Source organism: Perognathus longimembris, chromosome 18 (genome assembly GCF_023159225.1).
Source record: "Perognathus longimembris pacificus isolate PPM17 chromosome 18, ASM2315922v1, whole genome shotgun sequence".
Lineage (NCBI taxonomy): Eukaryota > Metazoa > Chordata > Mammalia > Rodentia > Heteromyidae > Perognathus > Perognathus longimembris.
The window spans coordinates 51,180,425-51,203,030 of record NC_063178.1 but is presented as its reverse complement, the minus strand read 5'-3'; the positions used below and the strand labels follow the sequence as shown (position 1 = coordinate 51,203,030).

The following is a 22,606-nucleotide window of genomic DNA, read 5'->3' as shown; positions in this document are numbered from 1 at the left end:
TCATATGTAATAAAAAACCAATCAGAATTACCCCAGACTTCTCAGCAGAAATCATGAAAAGAAGGAGAGCCTGGAATAAGGTATGCCAAACACTAAATAAAAATAATGATCAACCAAGAATACTGTACCCAGCTAATTTCTCATTCATAGCTAAAGGGCAAATAAAAGTCTTTTACAGTTAAGAAAAATTGAAACAATATATCTCCACCAAACCAGCTATAGAAAATCCTAAAAGATATACTACACAGGGAAAATAATCAAGATCAAAATACAGAGAAATGACCTGTAATTAGAAAACCAGAATATTAGATCAAGAATTGGGAAGATTAAGCTCTTAACAAGATAGCTAAAATGAAAGGAACAAATGATCATCTCTCAATCCTAACTCAACATTAATGGACTTAATTCTCCAATTAAATGACATAGGCTCATAACCTCGATCAAAAATCAAGATCCATCTTTCTGCTGCCTCCAAGAGACACATCTATCCAGCAAAAGTAAACTGTGGTATATGCTGGGGCATGTTACATCAGAAAGAGGCAACTAGCTAGCCCCGCCTGTTTCCTAGCCCCAGGGTCACATGTGGCTATTACACTGGAACCCAGAAAGGCGGTTCTAAGCTGGCCCCACCTCCCAGCCTTGGGACCACGTGTGGCTAAGATGGCGCCAGATGGTGAACCTGGAGGCGGTCCTGTGGGCTGTGATGTAAAATTAGGCCGCCTCTTAGGATTGTTCCCTCAGCCCTCCACCCTTGATGGACAGCTCAGGCCTTCCCTCAGAGTCCCCAAATAGGTGCACCTACACCCCTCCCCTTCCTGCCAATCTTTGACCTGATTGGTTCCTGTGCCTTATTTAATGGTGGGACCTACCTCAATAAATGAGACTTTGCACTGGACTTATCTCCCGGACGCGTCTGATTGTCCTCCGGTGAGGAAGGGCTGGGTACAGATGATCTGTCGACCCATTCCTTTCTTGGCTCGTCGGGTCAGGCATGTTTCCCCATCTCTCCCACAGGTCAGGAGAGTGCAGGGGACTAAAAACTCTGACAGTGACCATCTTCTAAAAGTGAAAGACTGGAATACACTCTGCCATGCAAATGTCCCCCAAAAGCAGGGTGGAGTTGCAATCCTAGTACCAGATAAACTTGACTTCAAATTAAAAATGGTAAGTAGAGACAGAGAAGTTTACTACATACTAATAAAGTGATCTTTCCTACAGGAGGAATTAATCTTCCCAAATATCTACACCCCAAATAAAGGAGCAACCAACTTCATCAAACAAACACTACTGAATTTAAAAACATTCATAGACCCAAACACATTGATAGTTGGAGACTTTAACACTCCATTGTCACCTCTGAACAAATCAACATGCCAAAAACTGAACAAAGAAACCACAGACCTAAAAACTTCATAGACCAACTGACTTAACCAACATCTACAGAATATTCCATCCTGCATCACCAGAATACACATTCTTTTCAGCAGCACATGGAATAGTCTCCAAAATAGATCATATCTTAGGGCACAAATAAAAACTGTCAAATTCAGAATTATTAAAATCATTCCCTGCATTCTCTCAGACCACAATAGAATAAAATTAGAGCTCAACTCAAACAGCCACCACAGAAAATCCTACAATTCATGAAGAATAAGCAACAAACTGCTGGACTATCAGTGGGCCATTGAAGAAATTAGAACAGAAATTCAAATGTTTATGGAATTCAACCAAGATGAGTACACAAAGTACCAGCTTCTTTGGGACACAGAAAAGGCAGTACTAAGAGGAAAATTTATAACTCTCAATGCCTACATTAACAAACTGGAGAAACAGCAACTCAACAACTTAAAGAAGCACCTTCATCTCCTTGAAAGACAACAACAAACCAAACCCCAAGTCAATAAATGGAAGCAAATTATTACAATCAAGTCAGAATTAAATAACTTAGAGATAAAACAAAAACATTGAAAGAATCAACAAAACAGTTGGTTTTTTGAAAACATTAACAATATAGACAGACCCCAGCAAACCTGACCAAAAAAACAAAGGCAGCACACCCAAATAAACAAGATCAGAGATGAAACATGTAACATCAGCACAGAAAGAAACAAAAATCAGAACACAATAAGGGACTATTTTCCAAACCTTTATGCCAACATGAAGAACCTGGAGGAATTGGACAATTTCCTAGAAAAAAATTGATATCCCCAAACTCAACCATGAAGATTTTAACCTTCTAAACAGACCCATATCCAGCATTGAAATAGAAACGGCAATAAGAATTCTCCCATTCAAGAAAAGCCCAGGTCTAGATGGATTCACAGCAGAATTCTACAAGGCCTTCAAAACAGAACTCACACCAATATTTCTCAAAAACTTCAATGAAATTGAATGAGAAAGTTCACTATCAAACACATTCTATGAAGCCAGTACAACCCTCATCACAAAACCAGGCAGGGACTCATCACGGAAAGAGCACTATAGACCGATTTCCTTGATGAATATTGATTTAAAAATTCTCAACAAAATTCTGGCCAATCGAATTCAACAGGTCATCAAAAAAATCATGCACCATGATCAAACAGGATTCATCCCAGGGATGCAAAGGTGATTCAGTATACGCAAGTCAATTAATGTAATCCACTACATCAACAGAAGCAAGGTAAAGAATCACATGGTGATATATCTAGATGCTGAAAAGTCGTACGATAAATTCCAGCACCCATTTATGATAAACGTCCTGGAAAAATTGGGATTCCAGGAAACACTCCTGAATATAATAAAGGCAGTCTATGACAAAACAAAAGCAAGCATAATTCTAAACGGTGAAAAGCTAAAGCCATTCCCTTTAAAATCTCCCCTCCTCTTAAACATAGTACTAGAATTCCTATCCAGACAAATTAGGAAAGAAAAAACATAAAGGGGATCCAAATAGGAAAAGATGAAGTTAAACTTTCTCTCTGCACAGATGACATGATCCTATACCTAAAGTACCCCAAAGACTCTACTCCCAAGCTACTAGAGATGATCCAAAACTTTGGCAAAGTAGCAAGATATAAAAGAAACCCTCAAAAATCAACGGCCTTTCTATACGCTAATGACCCAAACACCGAGGCTGAAATCAGAAAAACAACTTCTTTTACAATAGCAGCATAAAACATAAAATGCCTAGGAATAACCTTAGCTAAAGAAGTGAAAGTCCTCTATGACATTAAAAATGTGAAAAACGACATTAAGGCAGGACCAAAGAAATGGACAAACCTCCCATGCTACTGGATTGGAAGGATTAATATAGTCAAAATGGCAATATTGCCAAAGGTTATCTACAAATTCAATGTAATACCCATTAATATCCCAACACCATTTTTTAATAAAATAGAGGAAGCAATCCAGAAATTCATATGGAACAATAAAAGACCACGAATAGTGAAAACAATCCTATGCAGAAAGAACAGTGCTGGAGGAATTACAATACCAAACTTCAAGCTGTATTATAAAACCATAGTAATAAAAACAGGTGTCATTGGCACCAGAACAGGCCTGAAGACCAATGGAACATAATTGAAGACCCAGAAATGAACCCATAGAACTATGCCTACTTAATCTTTGATAAAGAAGCTTAAAAAATAGGATGGAAGAAAGTTAACCTCGTTAACAAATGGTGCTGGCAAAACTGGTTCAACACCTGCAACAAACTAAAAGTAGATCCTTACATATCACCCTGAACCAAAATCAATTCCAAGTTGGCCAAAGACCTCGAAATATAAAGAGATACCCTGGAAACACTAAAAGAAAGAGTGGGAGAAACACTTGGGCTCCTTGGCACAGGATGAAACTTCCTTAACAAACACCCAGAAATGGTACAAATCAAAGAAAGGATGGATAAATTTGACTGCATCAAAGAGCAGAGCTTCTGCAGGGCAAAGAACATAGCTCCCAAGATAAACAGAAAGCCCACAGATTTGAAAAAGATCGTTACCAGCCATAGAATGGACAAAGGCCTGTATCTTAAATATTGCAGAACTAAAAATTAAATTCCTCCAAAACAAAACCGCAAAGAAACAACAACCCCCTCAACAAGTGAGCTAAAGACTTAAAAAGAGACTTCTCTGGTGAGGAAAGGAGAATGGCCAAGAGACATAGGAAAAAGTGCTCTACATCACTGGCCATAAAATAAATGCAAATCAAAACAACATTGAGATTCCACCTCACCCTAGTAAGAATGTCCTATATCAAGAAAACTAACAATAATAAATGTTGGAGGGGATGTGGCCAAAAGGGAACCCTACTTCATTGTTGGTGGGAATGCAAACTGGTTCAGCCACTTTGGAAACCAGTATGGAGATTCCTCAGAAGGTTCAACATAGAACTCACCTATGACCCAGCAGCCCCACTTCTGGGCATCTACCCAAAAGACCACAAACAAGAACACATTAAAGCCACCAGCACAACAATGTTCATCCCAGAGCAATTTTTCATACCTAAAATGGGAACCAACCCAGATGCCCCTATGTAATTGAATGGATCAGGAAAATGTGGCACGTATACACAATGGAATTTTATGCCTCTATCAGAAAGAATGACATTGCCCCATGGAAATGGAAGGACTTGGAAAAATTTATACTAAGTGAAGTGAGCCAGACCTAAAGAAACATGAACTCTATGGTCTCCCTCATAGCGATTAATTAGCACAGGTCTAGGCTAGTCACAGCAGAGGATCACAGGAGCCTAGTAGCTATGCCTTTATGAATGCATAAGATGGTGCTAAGTGAAATGAACTCCATGTTATGGAAATAACTGGTATATCACTGTTTTAATAACTTTCAACATGCCATGTGAAACCGTAGCTTCTATTGTTGATGATCCTCTTGTATTCCCTTCTTATGGTTGTACCCACATTATCACTGCATCTCATCTGAGTACATTGGATACTGTATATACTGGTATTACAACTAGGGAAGTGCAAGAGAATATCAAAATTGAGAGACACAGATAAAAAGACAAACAACTCCAAAAGCAATAATTGCAAGACCATTTGGTGTTAACCAACTTTACAACTCATGGGGGGAGAGAGAAAAGGGGTAGGAGGAGGGAGAATGAGGGAAGAGATAACAAACAGTACAGGAAATGTGCCCAAGGCCTAAGGTATAAAACTATAATCTCTCGGTACATCACTTTGACAATTAATAAGGAAAAAAAACAAACTGGCGCTAAGCCACCACAAGAAAAAAAAAATTAATGGCCATTATGGACTAAACTAAAAATAAATAATATCACCTAATTGTGAAGTGCTTAGAGATTAAAGTGTAGTACCTACAGTCCTGGAAAAAAAAATATATGGAAATCAAATTCCTTTCCTAGCTATCATGTAGAAATTTACTACACAGTAGATGGAAGTTAAAATAATGAAAATGAGCTTTTTTGTTGTAGTACAGATGTGTTGTCAGGGTAAAGAAGACAGAGAGCACTCATCAACACTCCCAGTGTTCCCTCAGCCACTGCCCTGAGAACAAAACAGTAAATGGAAACACACTGATGAGTCACTGATGGCTTGTTCTCCTCAAGCCCTGAAGCAGCCCTGTTACTTGGATTTGTTGCCAACGTGCAGAGAGGTAAAAGCAGAGCAATCATTGTATCTCCGTCCATGTGTGCTTGCTTGTTCATGGTAGAAAGGCAGCAGTGCCAACCAAGGGCCTAACAGGGAGGGGAAACTGGAGAAGAAGGAATGTAAAAATCAAGTGGCACATCCCTGAAGCATCTGCCAAGGTGAAATCCTGGCTGGAAGGGAGGCCTACAGTTTCTGGTGTATATATTTAAGTAAATTTCTATAGGTGCAGGAGTGCCTTTTTATTGACAGAGATGTATACTGTAGAATACCTTTCCTGAAAAGCTCTTGTAATTCCCCTGGAAGAATGTGTAAAACTCTTCCCAGGGGCTCTGCATCTAAGGCCTTGAGTCCAGGAGGAAAACAAGTTGAAAACATGTTTGCAGATTCTCTTTCTTCATCTCAGGTGCTATGCTTTCTTTCAAGACCATAGATCATGAGGCACTTGGGATGAGGTTACCTTTGATAGATGTTTGTCAGACATCTGAGTCATGAAAGTATTTGCATGAAAGCCAATTGAGATGATGCAACTGGATTGCATCACCAGAGGCCATATTAGGTGCATGTTGAAATCCAGAAAACAATGTATGCCAGTGGGATATCAACCGAAGTTGACTTCACAAACTCACTATCCAAAACAATGACAACATTACTGGTTGACCTGGGCAGGTTTCCATAAATGCACCTACTTTCTATTCCCTATGAATCAGTGATGCTGCTGAAATCAGGATCATCTCATTGTTGAAATTTGTGCCTAATACATATTGAAAAATTCAGAGATTAGGACATCATAATAAAAATATCCTCAATTAAATTAATTCAGTGAGTCAAAGTCAATGCCCAAATTGAGTTTCACTTTTGCATTATGAACTTTCACCTTCACAGGGTAAATTTTACTAAACTTGCTAACATAGATCAACATATTATTTTCATGATGCACTGTTGTGGGGACATGTGGTAATGCAGAAAATTCTCCTCTATCTCAAGCATAAATCAGTATCAGATGATCTGTATGGTTCCTACTTGTCAATATATAGTAGATCCAAATTCCATGCAGAGACCTCAATTGCCATGGAGAATAGAGCTATATCAGAGCATTGAACACAGTTCACAGATGGCTGCAATGGTAGATGCACATATGCATCACAATATAAACAAAGCAGAATATGTACTTTAGAATGGTAGGAGGGAAAAACATTTTGTAGTGTGAGGTTTGCACTGATCTTTTATACTTGTATACTTGTTACCTTGGATTTCATCATTTTAAAGTATTTGGTAGTACATGTTAGCTCTTGAGAGGGTTTAGTTAGACACATACATGGAATGAACCCCAGTCTTACAAGTTAGTGGTAACTGTTCATATCTCAATCTATGTATAGTTTCTTGAGGAAACTACATATATTTCCATAGTGGTTGCATGAAATAACATTCCCATGAATTGTGTGTAAGCACTCACTTTCATTTCATTCTTGACAGCACTAGTTACTAAGTTTCTGGATGACAGACTTTGTCACTGGAGAGCGATAATATTCACAACCAGTTTTTTTTTTTTTTGCATTTTAACATCCAAGGATATTGAAAAACTCTTTGTGTATTTTTATTATCCATTTTATTTCTGTATTTCAGAAGTATCTATAGGGGCTGGGAATATGGCATAGTGGTAGAGTGCTTGCCTCGTCTATATGAAGCCCAGGGTTTGATTCGTCAGCACCATAAAAAGCCAGAAGTGGATGCTGTGGCTCAAGTGGTAGAGTGCTAACCTTGAGTAAAAAGAATCCAGGGACAGTACTTAGGCCCGAAGTTGAAGCCCCAGGACTAGCACCAAAAAAAGCAGTATCTATACCTTTATTTTCCAATGTATTATTTGATGTGTTCATTCCTTAAGGTAGTTTTCTGAGCTTCTTGTATATTCAAGTTAGTAATCACTTGCGAGATGGTTAACTGATTAATTCTGTAGGCCATCTATTCACTGTAATGACGATTTACTTTGTTGTGATGGAGGTTTTACTTGATGTAATCCCATTTGTAAATCCTTGCTCTTATTCACTAAACTGTATGAAGTTTCAATCAGGATATTACTGCTTAAACAAAACGGCTCATTGATTTTGTTACCTGTAGTGTAGTCTTGTATCTTACACTTTAGCTCTTATGTTTCTGAGGGCTACAAAAACATGGAACATGCACACCTTAGGGCATCCTGGAATACCTGACTGCAGGAGATGGCTGGAATTGTGGTGATAGAGAGAATCCCTGTGAATCGAAATATTTAATTATCATACATGTTGCCTTTGTGTGTACACATGTTGATCCTTTGCAGCCACAATGTTCCTGCCTGTCTCATAGACTAGAAGTTTTTCCTCTAGCCAGGAGATATTTCCATGATACATAATGGAAGCATATAATGTGATGCACTTATGCATTTCTTGTTTTTTAAGAATTAACCGTGTATTAAATAATTTACAAGTTGTCTATATACACAAGTAGGGAACCTCATACATTTCTGATCACAAGACTAATACGGGAAAGATTTTACCTGTGATTTGAATGACCAAAGCAGCATCTCTATCTCTTTAGAATCATTGTATGGATAAATTGTCATCATTGATACCATTTGGGTTTCATGGAACAAAACATTTGCATAGTGATCTGGGCACTGTTGAACCTTTCACCAGCTGTTTCAGAACTACACTTTACTTCTTAGAGTTGGTGTATTCTTTAACATATTCATCCCACATTTTCTGTCCATGTGCCAGAAGTTTGCCAGCACCTGATATGCACTGAACTGTCTGTTCAAATGCTGGTAACAATTCTAATAACATGAAACCCTTGAACTTCAGGTGAAGCCTAGCCTGGGAAGTGGCCTGCTCAGAGAACCCTCATTGGTTATTTCCAGCACGAAGTATTAAAAGCCAGACAGGTGCTGGTTTAGGCTGGCCCTGTGGAGTGTGCTGTCCTTTATTTCCTATGAAGACAGCATTCCCTTGGTCCAGTTAGAATTTTTTGACACCTGAGAAAATGAAGAATTATTTATGGATGTGGCACCAGATTCAGTCAGAAAGGAGTATCCCTTTCTTGAGTATAGATTGAGCAAGGAAGGCCTAGAGCAGACTGAGCTAGTCTAGTCACATAGGACTATCTGGAAAGGAGCTGGTTGTCCTCTTATATTGCATACCTATTAAACACCAACAGAGGAACAGCATTTCTCCAAGCACTGGGCACAGCTTACTGAGATGATCAGGAAAACTCCAACTCTTCTGGGCTCTAGGCAATGTAGAGTTGGTCATTACAACTAGGATTCCTGTAAAGGTTCAGTAGGTGTGAAGCTATCATGAACTGTGGGCATGATGAAATTCTCACCTATTCCACTTTGAACTTCACCTTACAGGACTAATTCACAAACTGAGTGTGTTTTGCTCTGCAGGGAGGGTGCTTTTCTTCAGCATGGTGATCAATGGGATGTGCCCTAGAGGCCTGAGGTATGGGGATTTCTTTACAGAAGGAAGAAGATATAGGAGGGTAGGTATTGTTGTGGACTCCAGTTGAGACTGCAGCTCAGAGCTGAGTTCTGTAACAAACCATCTTTATAACAGAGAAAGGAGACTATGAATGTTTCAAAAAATGGTAGGGCTATTATGAACACTTGGTCTCCGTCTTCCTCCCTAGAGGCTGCTGTCAGTAACTATTTGGGTTTCCTATAATATCACTGCCTAGGAAGCCAAAGGGGCTTAGTATGTGTTGTGCTGTCTTCAAACCAACAGCAACAGACAGTGATCCCCAGCAAACACACAGTGAAAAGGGAGGATAAAGGAAATTCATCGTCTTTATTCCTTCATTTCCCATCCTATCTATCTAAAGTGCCACGACCTTTATCCTGGATAGGTGACAGGGTGACTACTGAGAGGTCTGTGAATGCTCAAAGTTTACCGGTTTCCTGGCTCACCGGAAACTCTGTGAGTCTGAGTTATACCTGTAATGCTGTGCTCTCCTTTTCTTGGTCCTGAGAAATGTCCAAGAGCTCAGCAAAGCCAAGCATGAGGGTTCAGATCCCAGGCACTGACAGAGAAGGTATCTGGGCCATAGATGAGTTTGGACAGCACTTTGAGGAGGGTTCAACCCTGGGTTTGGGACAAGAGTAAGAGGACCCTGAAATACAAAAGAGGGGAGCTGAAGATTGTTCTCTATTGAAGGTTACAGATTTAGTATGCTAAGGAAACAGGTTTTCTTTGTATTTCAAAAAATGAAAACACTAATGACACTAAAGCATAGCACCTTGTTGCCTCATGCAGCTCAATAACCATCCCTAGTATTCATTCAGTATTGAAGGTCAGAGATGGATTTAGCTACATCCATGATTCTGGCACTTAGCCTAGCAGGAGAACCATGATCAATGCTATGTTCACCCACACCGCTGATGACAAATCACCTGACAGATTCATTTTTGGTCCACACAAAGAAAAATTGCTAGATGATTCCCTCGTGCCACTCTGGTGGTATGTCTGCCCTTAGTTCAACAGCTAGAGCCAGCTCTAGACCCTGGTCTTGTTATACATTATCCTATTTATCAAAAATTACCTATATGAATTTGAAAGTTCAAAATGCAGATATGCAACCAAATTTTGGCATTGACTTTAGCTTGCTTAGGTTATCCTATTGAGAATATTTTTCAGGATGCAAGGCTCTGAAAACATGACATGTGGTTTAAAGGACTTTTTTTCTCTCATTCAAGGGTAAATCAGTAGCAAAACTAACTATGTTTTCTACTTGTCAAAATATGTTAGACCCAAATTCCATTTCTTGTCGGAGCCAGCCGGCAGTGAAAAGGGAATCCTGAATAAGGGGGGGCAAGGATTAAAGAAAAGGAAAAATACAAAACAAGAGAAAAAGACAAGAGGCGAAGAATGGGGTTTGGGAAGTGTGCAATTTAAGATTGTAACTCAAGACTGCAGCCAAGTTTATTCTTAACTTCCAGCTTATATGCAGTTTTGGAACCAGGGAATAGCATAGGGTTGCTAAAATTCAAGAACGCAAAGAGGCTTTGACGTTCTCAACATTTGATGGCAGTAAAGACAGGATGAGGTTGATTAACATAGGAATATACTCCAGGGGACATAGCAAAGCAATTCCAGGTAGTGGCAGAGATACTAGTAAACAAATGTCCTTGCACTTAGCATATCCTTGTGATAGCAACATAGCCAGAGATCAAAGTGAAAATAACTGCTGGCTCTGCTCCCTACAATTTCTATACCTCAATAAGATACTGGTGGTTTCAGCAGAAGCATCTTTTACTTAGGCAATCAGTAAATGGGTGCATTTATGGTATCCTGTGCACACAGAATTCATATAGAAATTTTGCAGGGTCGACCAGCAATATATTACGGCTCTTATGGACACTGGGTGGGTGAATGGACCTTCTGGTGTCCCTAATAACTTTGACATCTCACTGGCCTACTTTTTTGGACCATTTCACTGTGCCCCTATCATGGCACTCTCTGATGCAATCTAGTTGCATCGCCCCAAATGGCTTCCATGCAATCAGTATCTTAACACAGATAGTGGACCAACTACATCAACAATATCTTCCCTGGGCTCTCATTATCTGTGGTCTTGGAGGAAATCATTGAACGTAGGTGGAAGAAGGAGAATCTGAAAACATGTTTTCCAACTCGTGTTTTTTCTCCTGGATGCAAGGCCTTAGATGCAAAGCCCAAGGGAAGATTTTTACACTCTTCCTGGGGACTCACAGGAGGTTTCGCTGAAAGGTGGACTGCAGCATACATTCCTGTCAATAAAACAGTACACAAGCAGCTATACAAAGATATATGAATGTGCAAACCTGAAACTGTGCCTCACTTCCACTCAGAATTTTTGATTGGCAGAAGCTCGTGAGATGGGCCGCTTGATTTTCACATTGCTTCTTCTCCAGCTTCCCCTCCCTGTCATATCCTTGGAAGGCACTAGCTGCTTTTCTACAATGAAGCCCCAAGCACACCTGGATGGAGATGCAGTGATTTCTGGGTTTTTCCCTCTCTACACTTTGGGCGCAGATCGCAGTAACAGTGATTTTTCTGGGCATGAAGAGACCAAGCCGTAAGTCACTCATCAGTTTATTTCAACGTGCTGTTTTATTCTCAGGATGGGCAATGGCTGGAGGATCTGTGCACACACATGAATATTCTCTGTGTTCTCTACCAGGACAACCCATTTCTATTGCACCAGAAACAGTTCAGTTTCATTGTGGTATCTTGCATCTGCTGTTGAGGAAATTTATGCCTACTAATAGGTGAGGACTCTGCTTTCCTCCCATGTACCTTCTTCCCTCCAGGTCTGTAAGTTCTTCACTTTAACCCAGAATCCCTGGATCTTCTCCATCCTAGAAGTCACTGCAGAGGATGAGATGATATTATTACAAACACTCTGAATCAGTGGCATGAGTTCTGTACGGAAAGGCTGCAGACTCCTTTTCTTCCCCACAGGCCAGTGGTCTGAGAAGTTTTCTTTGGTAACACTGTGTTTGCAGGGACCTGATAAAATACTTATTGTTGGCTGGTGGCTCATAACTGTAATCCTCACTACTCAGCATGCTGATATCTGAGGATCGATCTTTGGAGCCAGCTTGGGTATGAAAATGCATGAGTATTCCATGTCCTGATAATCAGCCAAAGGTTGAGGTGGAGCTGTGGCTCAGAGTGCTATCCTTCAATAAAAAAGCTCAAGAATAGTGTCCAGGCTCTGATTTCAAACCCCAGGACCTTTGTGTGTGTGTGTGTGTGTGTGTGTGTGTGTGTGTGTGTGTGTGTGTGTGTGTGTGTCCCTTTTACTGTAGACCATTAGTTGCCACTTCAAACTAAGCACTGTGCCATTATTTTATGTCAGATATGTATTTGTGGATGTCCTTGGGCAATGTTTCCATTTTCTGATGCAAATCCTTCCAATCTGGGAGCATAGAAGTCTATTCCATTCTTTTAATTTGCTTTAATTTACTTTTTAAGATTTCTAAAATTTCAAAATAGGTGTGTTTTTTTCCACATGCTTGGCTAAATTAATCCTGAGAGTGGTTTACTGTTGAGACTATTACAAGTGGCTCTGCCTTCCTGATTTCTGTCTTGATGTTCTCTGGTATATAGACAAGCTACTAATTTTTGTGGGTTATTTTTATTCCAAGGTACTTTGCCAAATTTCTGGATCTTGCAAATAACATGGAGAAGGAATGAATACTGTTCTTGAAATAGAGGGTCAATGTCACCTGCAAAAATGGATAGCTTAATTATTTCCCTATTTGGTTCACCTTTATTTTTTCTGTTGCCAACTACTGCTTTTGCTAGGAATTCCAGTAATATATTGAAGATGAGTAGAGAGAGTTGGTATTTTCATCTCATGTTTGGCTTTAGAGGAAATGACTTTAACACTTCACCATTAAGTATAATGATGTCTGTATGTTTGTCATATACAGTCTTTATTATCTTATGGAGTGTTCCAATGATTCCTAGCTCCTGAGCTTTAATCTTAAAAGTGTATTTAATCTTGTCAAAAAAATTTTCAGCATGCATTGAAATGATCGTGCGGTGGTTCTCCTTGATTCTGTTGATATGTTGAATTACATTGACTTGCATATATTGAAACATATTTGCAGCCATAAGAAAACTACTGGGTTATTCTGATCGCTTTTCTTTTGTAAGAAATCAATCTTTCCTCTCTTACAGATTTAAGGATCCTTTCCTTGCTCCTTATTGATTTTGTGCAGATTACAATGTGATGGTGGGGTTTTCTTTTCCAGTCTGGTCTGTTTGGAGCTCTAGAGGATTCTTTTGTTTGGTTGTGTTTTTTAACTGTAGAATTTATTTAATTAATTTAGTCTTTAATTTTATTGTCAAGGTGATGTACAGAGGGGTTGCAGTTACATTATGTAAGGTAGTGAGAATATTTGTCAAACTTGTTACCTCCACCTTCAGTGTTCTCCCACCTTCCCTCCTCCCCATTACCCTCCCCCACAAATGGGCAGTTAATTTCCAACATACGGTACTGTGAGTATCACTGTTGCATTGGTTTACCTTTTATCCTTTGTTTCACCATTTTGATGTTCCCTTTTAGAGGCTTCTCATAATTGAATATCCTTGTCTTTTGGGATGTCCGGGACATTCTCTACTACTATTCTGTTAAATATATTTCTGGTCCTTTCATTGTTATGCTTTTGCATTTTCTTCCCCAATACCTAGTCATCTTAATTTAGGTTGTTGGATTAAGAACCTTAAATTCTTCTGTCAGTACTTTCTACTTTGATTTTTTTCCTCTCCCTTCTAATTAATGATTTTTGATGGTTTTTACCTCTTCATTGAAAATTGCTTTTTGATCTTTGATGAACTCTTTACCCTCTTGGGTTTGTCAGTGTTTTCTCTCATATCCTTTAGCTGGGTGACTAATTTTTCCTATTGGGCTCCTTGTCTGTCTCTGAATTGATTTATCTTTCTGTTGGTAGATGCCATGAATTCTTCTAATAATCTTGGTTTAGTCTCATCAAGCCCATGAAATTTCTTCTATGGCCTTTCTTTCTTTTCATTAGTCACAGTTACCACCATGGGTTTTAGTTTTTGTTTTTTGTTTGTTTTTTCCTGGTCTTGTGGCTTGAACTCTGGGCCCTGGTGCTGTCGCCAAGCCTCTTTGTGATCAAGACTAGCCCTCTACCACTTGAGATACAGTGAACTTTTCTGGATTTTGCTAAGTATTTTATTGGAGAGAAGAGTCTCATGAACTTTTCTGCCCAGGCTGGCTTCAAACTGTGATTCTCAATAGCTCGAATTACAGGCTTAAGTCACTAAAACCTGGTTTACCACAGTGTTTTGAAAGTATTTTGAGACATATCTGCTTGTCTTTGATTGCCTACTCTATTTTTTTTTTCAGAATCAAGCTTCCTTTAATTGCCATTTTTCTTTTATTTTCATGGGGTTTTTGTCCATTTTGAAACCTTTGGTTTTATTTTGGGAAGAAGGCTATATTCTTTCTGATACATTGTTCACTTGTTTCTGATTAATTAGGTATTGATGATTTGATCTTTTGTTTAGTTTTGTTCATCTTGTTTCAGATGTTGTTGAGAGCATTAAATGTACAATCAGAGGATAGTCATGTTGACATATATGATGTTAACACTGGTCTATCATTTTGAAAGCAATTGAGGTTCTTAAGTGGGGTAGTTTGAAGAGTAGTTTTTAAGGAAGAATTATGAGTGAGAGAAGACTAATGTTATAGGAGATTTAGTTGAAGACCTATGAAAAAGAGCACAGGTGTTGTAAATGAAGAAACTACTGAAAGAGGCCTTATAGTCAATTCCTCTGAAGAAAATCAAATTAAGAATCTATGCACCAGAGCCTCTAAACACTAATCTTGTTTCCTCTGTAAAGCGTTTCAGCCTTGAAGCTATTTCCCTATGTACACACCACATTATTTTGTGGGTTGAGAAGGTTACTGTAGTGAGAGGGGTTTAATTATATCTAAGAATCCAAATGGGGCAAGGCAAATAATAGGAAGAGAACCAGAAGGACCTCAAACCAAGCAGAGCAGGACAGAATGTAAATTGAAACACACACAGAGAATCCAATGAATAGCCTATCATTCGCGAGGGGCAGCAGGGGGTAAGGTGTTAAAATATTCATTGGCAAAGAAGCAAGTATTGCATCCATCAAAGTCATAAATTTTGAAACACTCCTCCTGAATTTCTATGCCATCATGCAGATTTGTCTTCAAGAGCTACCAGTTTGTATTGGCCTTGGCTTTTGCTATTGAAGAGATCAACAAAAACCCTGATCTTTTATATAACTGGACTCTGGGATTTGAAACCTATGATATTGAATCTGGAGCTTGGACAACATTTAAAAATCCCTTCATTTGCCTCTTTGGAAAGTATGAGATTCCAAACTACAGCTGTAAGAATGGCAGCAAGGCTATAGCAGTACTTACAGGACCATCAGGAATAATATCTGCAAAGATTGGGACAATGCTGGAACTCTACAAGTTTCCACAAGTGAGAGTGAAAGCAGTGAGGTGATATTAAAAAATGTCTCATTTGATGGCATTTCAGGTATTAGAAGAGAGTGATAGGGAGCAAAATACCTTTATAAACATTAAATTTTGTGATATCAAACAAAATATTCAAAGATAATGGACTACCTATAACACCATTTGTTTGGAAAAGCGATTAGAAACGTTATAGCACAGAAAGGAATTATTTGGGACTTTTAAGAATTATCAATTCTTCTTCAAAAATCAGGAAATTGAAAATGTCTTTAAAGTATGAACTTATCTTGAACTGGGTTCTGGGATCTCACATTTGTAATCCTAGCCACTCAGTAAATTTACCTCTGATTAACTAGAAAGAATGCAGGAAATAATGTAGTCTTCAGTCACTCTTGAGATCAAAAGACAAGAAGTATATGAGCCCCTGAGTTTGTGGCCTTGTAAACACACACACACACACACACACACACACACACACACACACGTGCATAAGATGTTTAATAAAGTCGGGCTTAGAAAGAAAATGGATTGTGCATTCTCTAATATGAAATGTTAAGTATAAATATGAACGTGCCTTATGAAAACAATTGGAACAAACATATATATCCAATCACATATATACATGATCAATCTAACTAAAAGGTATGGTAGTTATAGGAACAGAATTTCATGGTGTAAGCTCTCTGATCAACTAACAGATATGAAGAACACAAAGCTGAGAATGTCTTGTCTGAGGGGATTAGGTGATAAGGGGATGTGGAAAAGGGTAGGGGAATAGGGAGTAGATATGTGGGAAACTATAAGATAATATTCAATATACGTATGCAAAAATGGAACAAGGAAAGTCAATGAATGGGTGGGGTTGCTATAGATGGGAGAAGTTGATGGAAACCCTGACAAAGATCACCTGATGGTGAAAAAATTGAAATGTTGTATAACTGTTTAAAAAAATGTAAAATTTATCTTTTTGGAAAAACTAAAAGAAATACTTGCCTTTAATCTGCTTCAATTGGTTACTTAATATATATTATGAATGGGACTGTGATGGATGGAAATCTTGTCACTCATGTAACATCCAATTTTCATTCCTTTAGCTTACATTTGGACCATTTCAGCATGACCTGAGTGACCATAACAAGTTTCCTGCTCTCTATCAGATGGCCTCAAAGGACACATCAATGGCCACTGCCATGGTCTCCTTGCTGCTTCACTTCAGATGGAACTGGGTGGGACTGTTAACCTTGCAAAATGAGGAAGGCTTGTGGATTCTTCCTGAATTGAAAGCAGAGATAACCAAGAATAGAATTTGTGTGGCCTTTGATATAGCAATCCCAAACCAGGCCGTGTCATATGTATTCAAAATCATGGCACTTTATAATCAGATTAATAAATCCTCAGCAAATGTTCTCATCATATATGGTGATAATGAATCACTAGTACACTTAATTATGTGCATTGAGCAATATTTAATAAAAGGCAAAGTTTTTATCATGAATTCACAGTGGGATTTAACCATGAAAAGGAAATATTTCATGCTTGGTTCATTACATGTTCCTCTCATTTTTTCATACCATCGTCCAGATGTTTCTGGATTCACAAATTTTGTCAAGGCAGTTAACCCTTCCAAATACCCAGAAGATTATTTCCTTGCTCGGGTGTGGTTTCTTTCTTTTAATTGCTCAGATTCTGAGTCTGACTGTGTAACATGGGAGAACTGTCCTCATGATGCCTCCTTGGATTGGTTGGCTAGGCAAGCTTTTGACATAGCTATGTCTGCAGACAGTTACAACATATACAATGCTGTGTATGCTGTGGCCCAGGCTTTCCATAAGATGATTCTTCTTCAAGCAGAAATACAAACAATGGGAAATAGAAAGGGGACAGTGCCTTCCCCTGCACAGGTAAGGCCTTCTGTTTTGCATGGCTCACACCATGAAGAAAGTAACTTTGTAGAAGGATTTCTTGCTGTATGAGATTACAGATTCAGGTATTTTTCCCAAAACCCAAGAAATAATACTTGTTAAATGTCTGTGAGGAACACCAGACATGTGTTAATGTGCTCTTAAGGAAAAGTAAGCTAGTAACAAGGACAAAATATATTCCATGTTTCTATCCAGTCTTTTACTTACCAATAACCTCAAGAGGCCCATAGGTAATGTTTTGAATATTGTAAATTCAAATTATCCATATCAGTTTCTTAAGTAATAGCAAAAGATGACATGGTGAATAGAATTATCCATAATTTTCATTTGTTTTCTAATTCTACTTTATGTATTAAAATTTTACAGAGGTCTAACTATAGACATTCATAAAATTAGAGATTTCAGAAAACTCTATCTAGGCAACAGAGACTATTTACATGTAACTGATTTCTCTTGAAAACAAGCCATAAAGTATCATTGTTGAGTGACCAGAATTCAAAAGGCTAGTTCTGATGCATTCATAAATTCTTTGAGACACTTCATTAAGTGCCTGCTACTCTTGAACTCTGAATCTGAAATTAAATACAATCAGGAGCTTTTCTTAGTTCAGGTTTTCAGTGTTAACTCTAGGAAGTTCTTCACCATATGAAGATGTATTTCTTTTAGCTGCACCGTTTTCTGAAGCACATCCAATTTCATAATCCTGCTGGAGATGAAGTGATTTGTGGTGAAGAAAGGAAATTGGAAGCAGACTATGACATTGTGAACATATGGAATTTTCCAGAAGGTCTTCAACTTGAGGTGAAAGTCGGAAAGTTTTCTTCATGTACTCTTCATGGACATCAACTCTCTCTATTTGAAGATACGGTACAGTGGGCCATAGAATCTACAGAGGTGGGTTGGATCTAATTGTAATAATTTTAAGAGCATGTAAATAAGCAAAATTAATCCTTAAAATATATTTTGTTGGGTGTTGACAACTTACTCCTATTATACTAGCTACCTAAGGTTGCTGAGATGTGAATATCATGGTTTCAAATCACTTTAAGCATTCTAACCACAAAAAAAGCAGAAAGTAGAACCGTAGACCAAGTAGCATACTGCTAGCCTTAAGCAACAAATCTCCGACACAAAGGCCAGGATCTTAATTCAAGTCTTGTTTCTGGCAAACACACACACACACACACACACACACACACACACACACATTTTATGTCCTATGTACTTACTAACGGCCTAGTATTGCACATCAAAATATTTCCAATTTAAAAAATTGCATTGATTGCCTCTTGGATAGAAAAGAAACAAAACAAACTAACAGCACTGCATTAGTGGCTCTTGATTTTAATCCTATCTACTCAGGCAGTAACATCCTCAGATCTAATATTATAGGTCAATTTAGAGCAGAAAAGCCTGGAAGACACTTATCTCAATTTTTTACCTAAAAGCTTGAGTGAGTCTGTGGCTCAAGTCGTAGAGTACTAACTGAGCAAAAGAAGTCCAAGGATATTGCCCAGACCCGGAAGTCAAGTTCCACAAAAATCTTAAATATATTTCTAAATGTTGGTTTAGAATGTTAGCATAAAAAATAGATTGCATTTTATTTGTAGGTTTCTATGCTGTCATAAATTACCTGAAAAAATTACTTTATGTGTTTCAAAGGTTTATTTTGCTGCCTTTTGTGGAGGTTCTATTCGATGGTCAGTTGGCGTCCCAATTGGGGAATTTTGATGAGAGGAATCTTTGGTGAGAGCCCATGAGAGAAGATTCTCACCATATGGGCGCTGGAAAAATAAGATATGGTGCAGCTGGTGTTCATATAATCCTGTAAAAACAGGACTGTGCTTTACCTTACAGCGCAAATTGTGAACTACAAAAATTCATCTTCCTTGCTCCTCATATCATAGATGAGTAGGAGACAACATATAATGATAGGAAATCTAAGCAGTTCATAGGTCTGGCCACTAGGTCTTAATTTCTCAACATTTATCTCCACAGATTAAAGCTTTCACATTCCTCAATACTTCAACAGGCTAGGCAGAGATCAAGGCTAGAGGACATTAGTCTTTTGTGACAAGATGGAATCTATAATAACATTCAATTAACTGACTAGAATTGTACGCATAGAAATGCAGTGTTTCATAATCCTACTATTCAAAAAATGGACTTTTTGGAGTGTTCAGTCAACATTGACTGATTACTTTTGCATACCTGATTTTCCTCAGCCTCCTCACTCTGTCTGCAGTGAGAGTTGTGGTCCTGGATTCAGGAAATCCCCACAGGAGGAACAGGCTGCCTGTTGTTTTGACTGCATCCCTTGCCCAGAGAATGAGATGGCTAATGGGACAGGTAAGTTCATGAATTTGGGAGAAACTCATACTCTCTCCGCATTCCTACAATCCATGTAAGTCAACTCCAAAGTTGTGTATTAGGATGCAGAATTAGGATGCAGACTTCTTTTCTTCACTTTGTAATTAAGTAGTAGCAATGGATGCTACTGCTCCTTGAGAAAAAAAATCTCAGTCTATGAATTGTGTACAGTTAACTATTCTACTCTTTGGTGTGCATGTTTATTTAACTACTCAGTAATGTAGTTGATTTACCTACTTAGTAATGTACTCAATGCAAAACCTTTTTAAGGACAAGGTCTACATCTTGTTCAAAATTGTATTTAGAATACAAAGAAAACAGATATCTTCTATGTATTTGTTTGTTGCTTTGTTTGTTTGTATACAGAACTGTTCTTGCAATATAACTCTGGCTTGGGTTTTGCGTAAAGATCAGCCACAGGTGTTCTGCATATAATGGCTTTAGAGTTTGAAAGCCTGACTTCATTCTCTGCTGCCCAACATTTTACAGGGACGTGGAGAGACAAATATAACAACTTCAAGGAAGGGCTACTTTTTATGCTGCACTGAGACACACAGGGAAGTGCATACTTTACTGTCCAAAATTGTGGAATTGTGGTATGAGTAGAACACATAAGACTGAGAATTCTTATGACAGTGAAAAGAGGTGCAGAACATTTTTATTAGCACATTATAAGGAGTGAGAAATAATATATGTTGTCATCACTCTGATAAAAGGAGTTTCAATAAGACTGGAAAAAGGGGAATGTGGTAATGTATGTGGGAAAATGATGAAGATATACAAATAATACTGAACATTCCTGGTAATATTGGTAGTACATAATTTTATGCCATTAAATATTAACTTTTTAGAATGACCTCTCTATAGGGATTTCTTAATTTATTTTTAAGTACTGAAAGGAACTAATAGATATTTGAGTTCCTCACCAGATATGGAGCAGTGTGTGAAGTGTCCAGATGATCAGTATGCCAACACAGGGGGAAACCAGTGCCTCCCAAGAGCTGCAAGTTTCCTGGCTTATGGAGAACCCTTGGGGATGGCCTTGGCCTGCATGGCTCTTGGTTTATCTATACTCACAGCACTTGTTCTTGGGGTCTTTGTGAAACATCAGAACACCCCCATTGTCAAGGCTAATAACCAGGCTCTCAGCTACATTCTGCTCATCTCCCTCATCTTCTGTTTCCTCTGTTCCTTGCTCTTTATTGGCAGACCTAACACAGTCACATGCATTCTACAGCAAACCACATTTGGAGTTGCATTCACTATGGCTGTTTCCACTGTCTTGGCCAAAACTGTAACTGTGGTTTTGGCCTTCAAGGTCACTTCTCCAGGGGGAAGAATGAGGTGGCTGCTGGTATCAGGGGCTCCTAACTTCATCATTCCCATCTGCATCCTGATCCAGGTGACTCTCTGTGGACTCTGGCTGGGAGCCTCTCCTCCCTTCATTGACACAGATGCCCACTCTGAACATGGCCACATCATCATCCTGTGTAACAAGGGCTCCTTCACTTCTTTCTACTGTGTCTTGGGATACCTGGGCTCCCTGGCCCTGGCCAGCTTCACTGTAGCTTTCCTGGCCAGGAACCTGCCTGACACCTTCAATGAAGCCAAGTTCCTGACCTTCAGCATGCTGGTGTTCTGCAGTGTGTGGCTCACTTTCTTGCCTGTCTACCACAGTGCCAAGGGGAAGCTCATGGTTGCTATAGAGGTCTTCTCCATCTTGACCTCCAGTGCAGGACTCCTAGGCTGCATCTTTGCCCCCAAGTGCTATATCATCTTGTTAAGGCCAGATAGAAATGTTCAGCATGCCCTCCGGAATAAAATGCACAGTGGGAAGAATAATCCCTCTTAAGGTCACATGTATAAATTTCTGGAGTAAATCTACATTTCTTTTTTTTTTCAATTTTTTATTATCAAACTGATGTACAGAGAGGTTACATTTTCATATGTTAGGCATTGGATACATCTACATTTCTTTTTTCAAGCAGATATTATTTTATATAGTTGAAATAATCTCAAGAACTAGTGACTGCTTCTAATTTCTCTAATGATGGTACAATCTCAAATGCTAGCTAAAGTTGCATTTTTTTATATTTTTGAATATTCCTATTTACTCTGCATTCGTTCCATCATCCCAATTAGTATATTTTTCACTCTTGTTTGTTTTGTTTTGTTTTTCTTTAATAATCATTTACTTAAAATTTCTGTTTTGGCATCTGTCTTGGAACATGAACTTAAACCATTTTATTGTCAGTAACTTTATGGTTTTCTAAAACTTGGCTTTACCACTTAAGTCACAGCCCTCATTTTGGCTCTGTGGTGGTTAACTGAAGACAAGAGTCTCATGGACTTTTCTGCCCAGGTTGGTTTCAAAATCTGACCCTTGTATCATACCTTCCTAGGTAGCTGAGTTCATGGATATTTTATTAAATTTTAAAATACATTAAATTCCTCCTTCTATATCACTATACTGCTTTATCCCCAAATATATTACATTAATATTTTCATTTTATTTCTATTCACATATCTGCCTTTTGCAACATTCCTCAATCTGTTTTGTTCGATCATCCTCTGCCCATCATCTGTTTTCCTTCCCTCTCTCTTTTCCTTTCATCTTTTGTCTTCTTCTCCACCCCCTCTTTGATCTCTCTATAGTTTTAAAATTTCAAGAATGGATTTTATATGCAAGAAAAATACACTTCAA

The 22,606-nt window shown here is 38.5% G+C and overlaps 1 protein-coding gene and 1 pseudogene across 1 annotated transcript; one reads left to right on the top strand and one right to left on the bottom strand.

Annotated features, from left to right (window-relative positions):
- LOC125367059 overlaps positions 1-11,382 on the bottom strand; it is a 101,034-nt pseudogene extending 89,652 nt beyond the window's left edge.
- Positions 11,383-11,576: 194 nt separating this feature from the next.
- LOC125367058 (vomeronasal type-2 receptor 116-like) lies at positions 11,577-21,754 on the top strand. Its single transcript, XM_048367686.1, has 6 exons — positions 11,577-11,692; positions 15,329-15,617; positions 16,705-17,511; positions 18,199-18,426; positions 19,758-19,881; positions 20,832-21,754. Exons 1-6 carry the CDS (start codon positions 11,577-11,579, stop codon positions 21,752-21,754), a joined length of 2,487 nt encoding a protein of 828 aa, XP_048223643.1.
- The last annotated feature ends 852 nt before the right edge of the window (positions 21,755-22,606 follow it).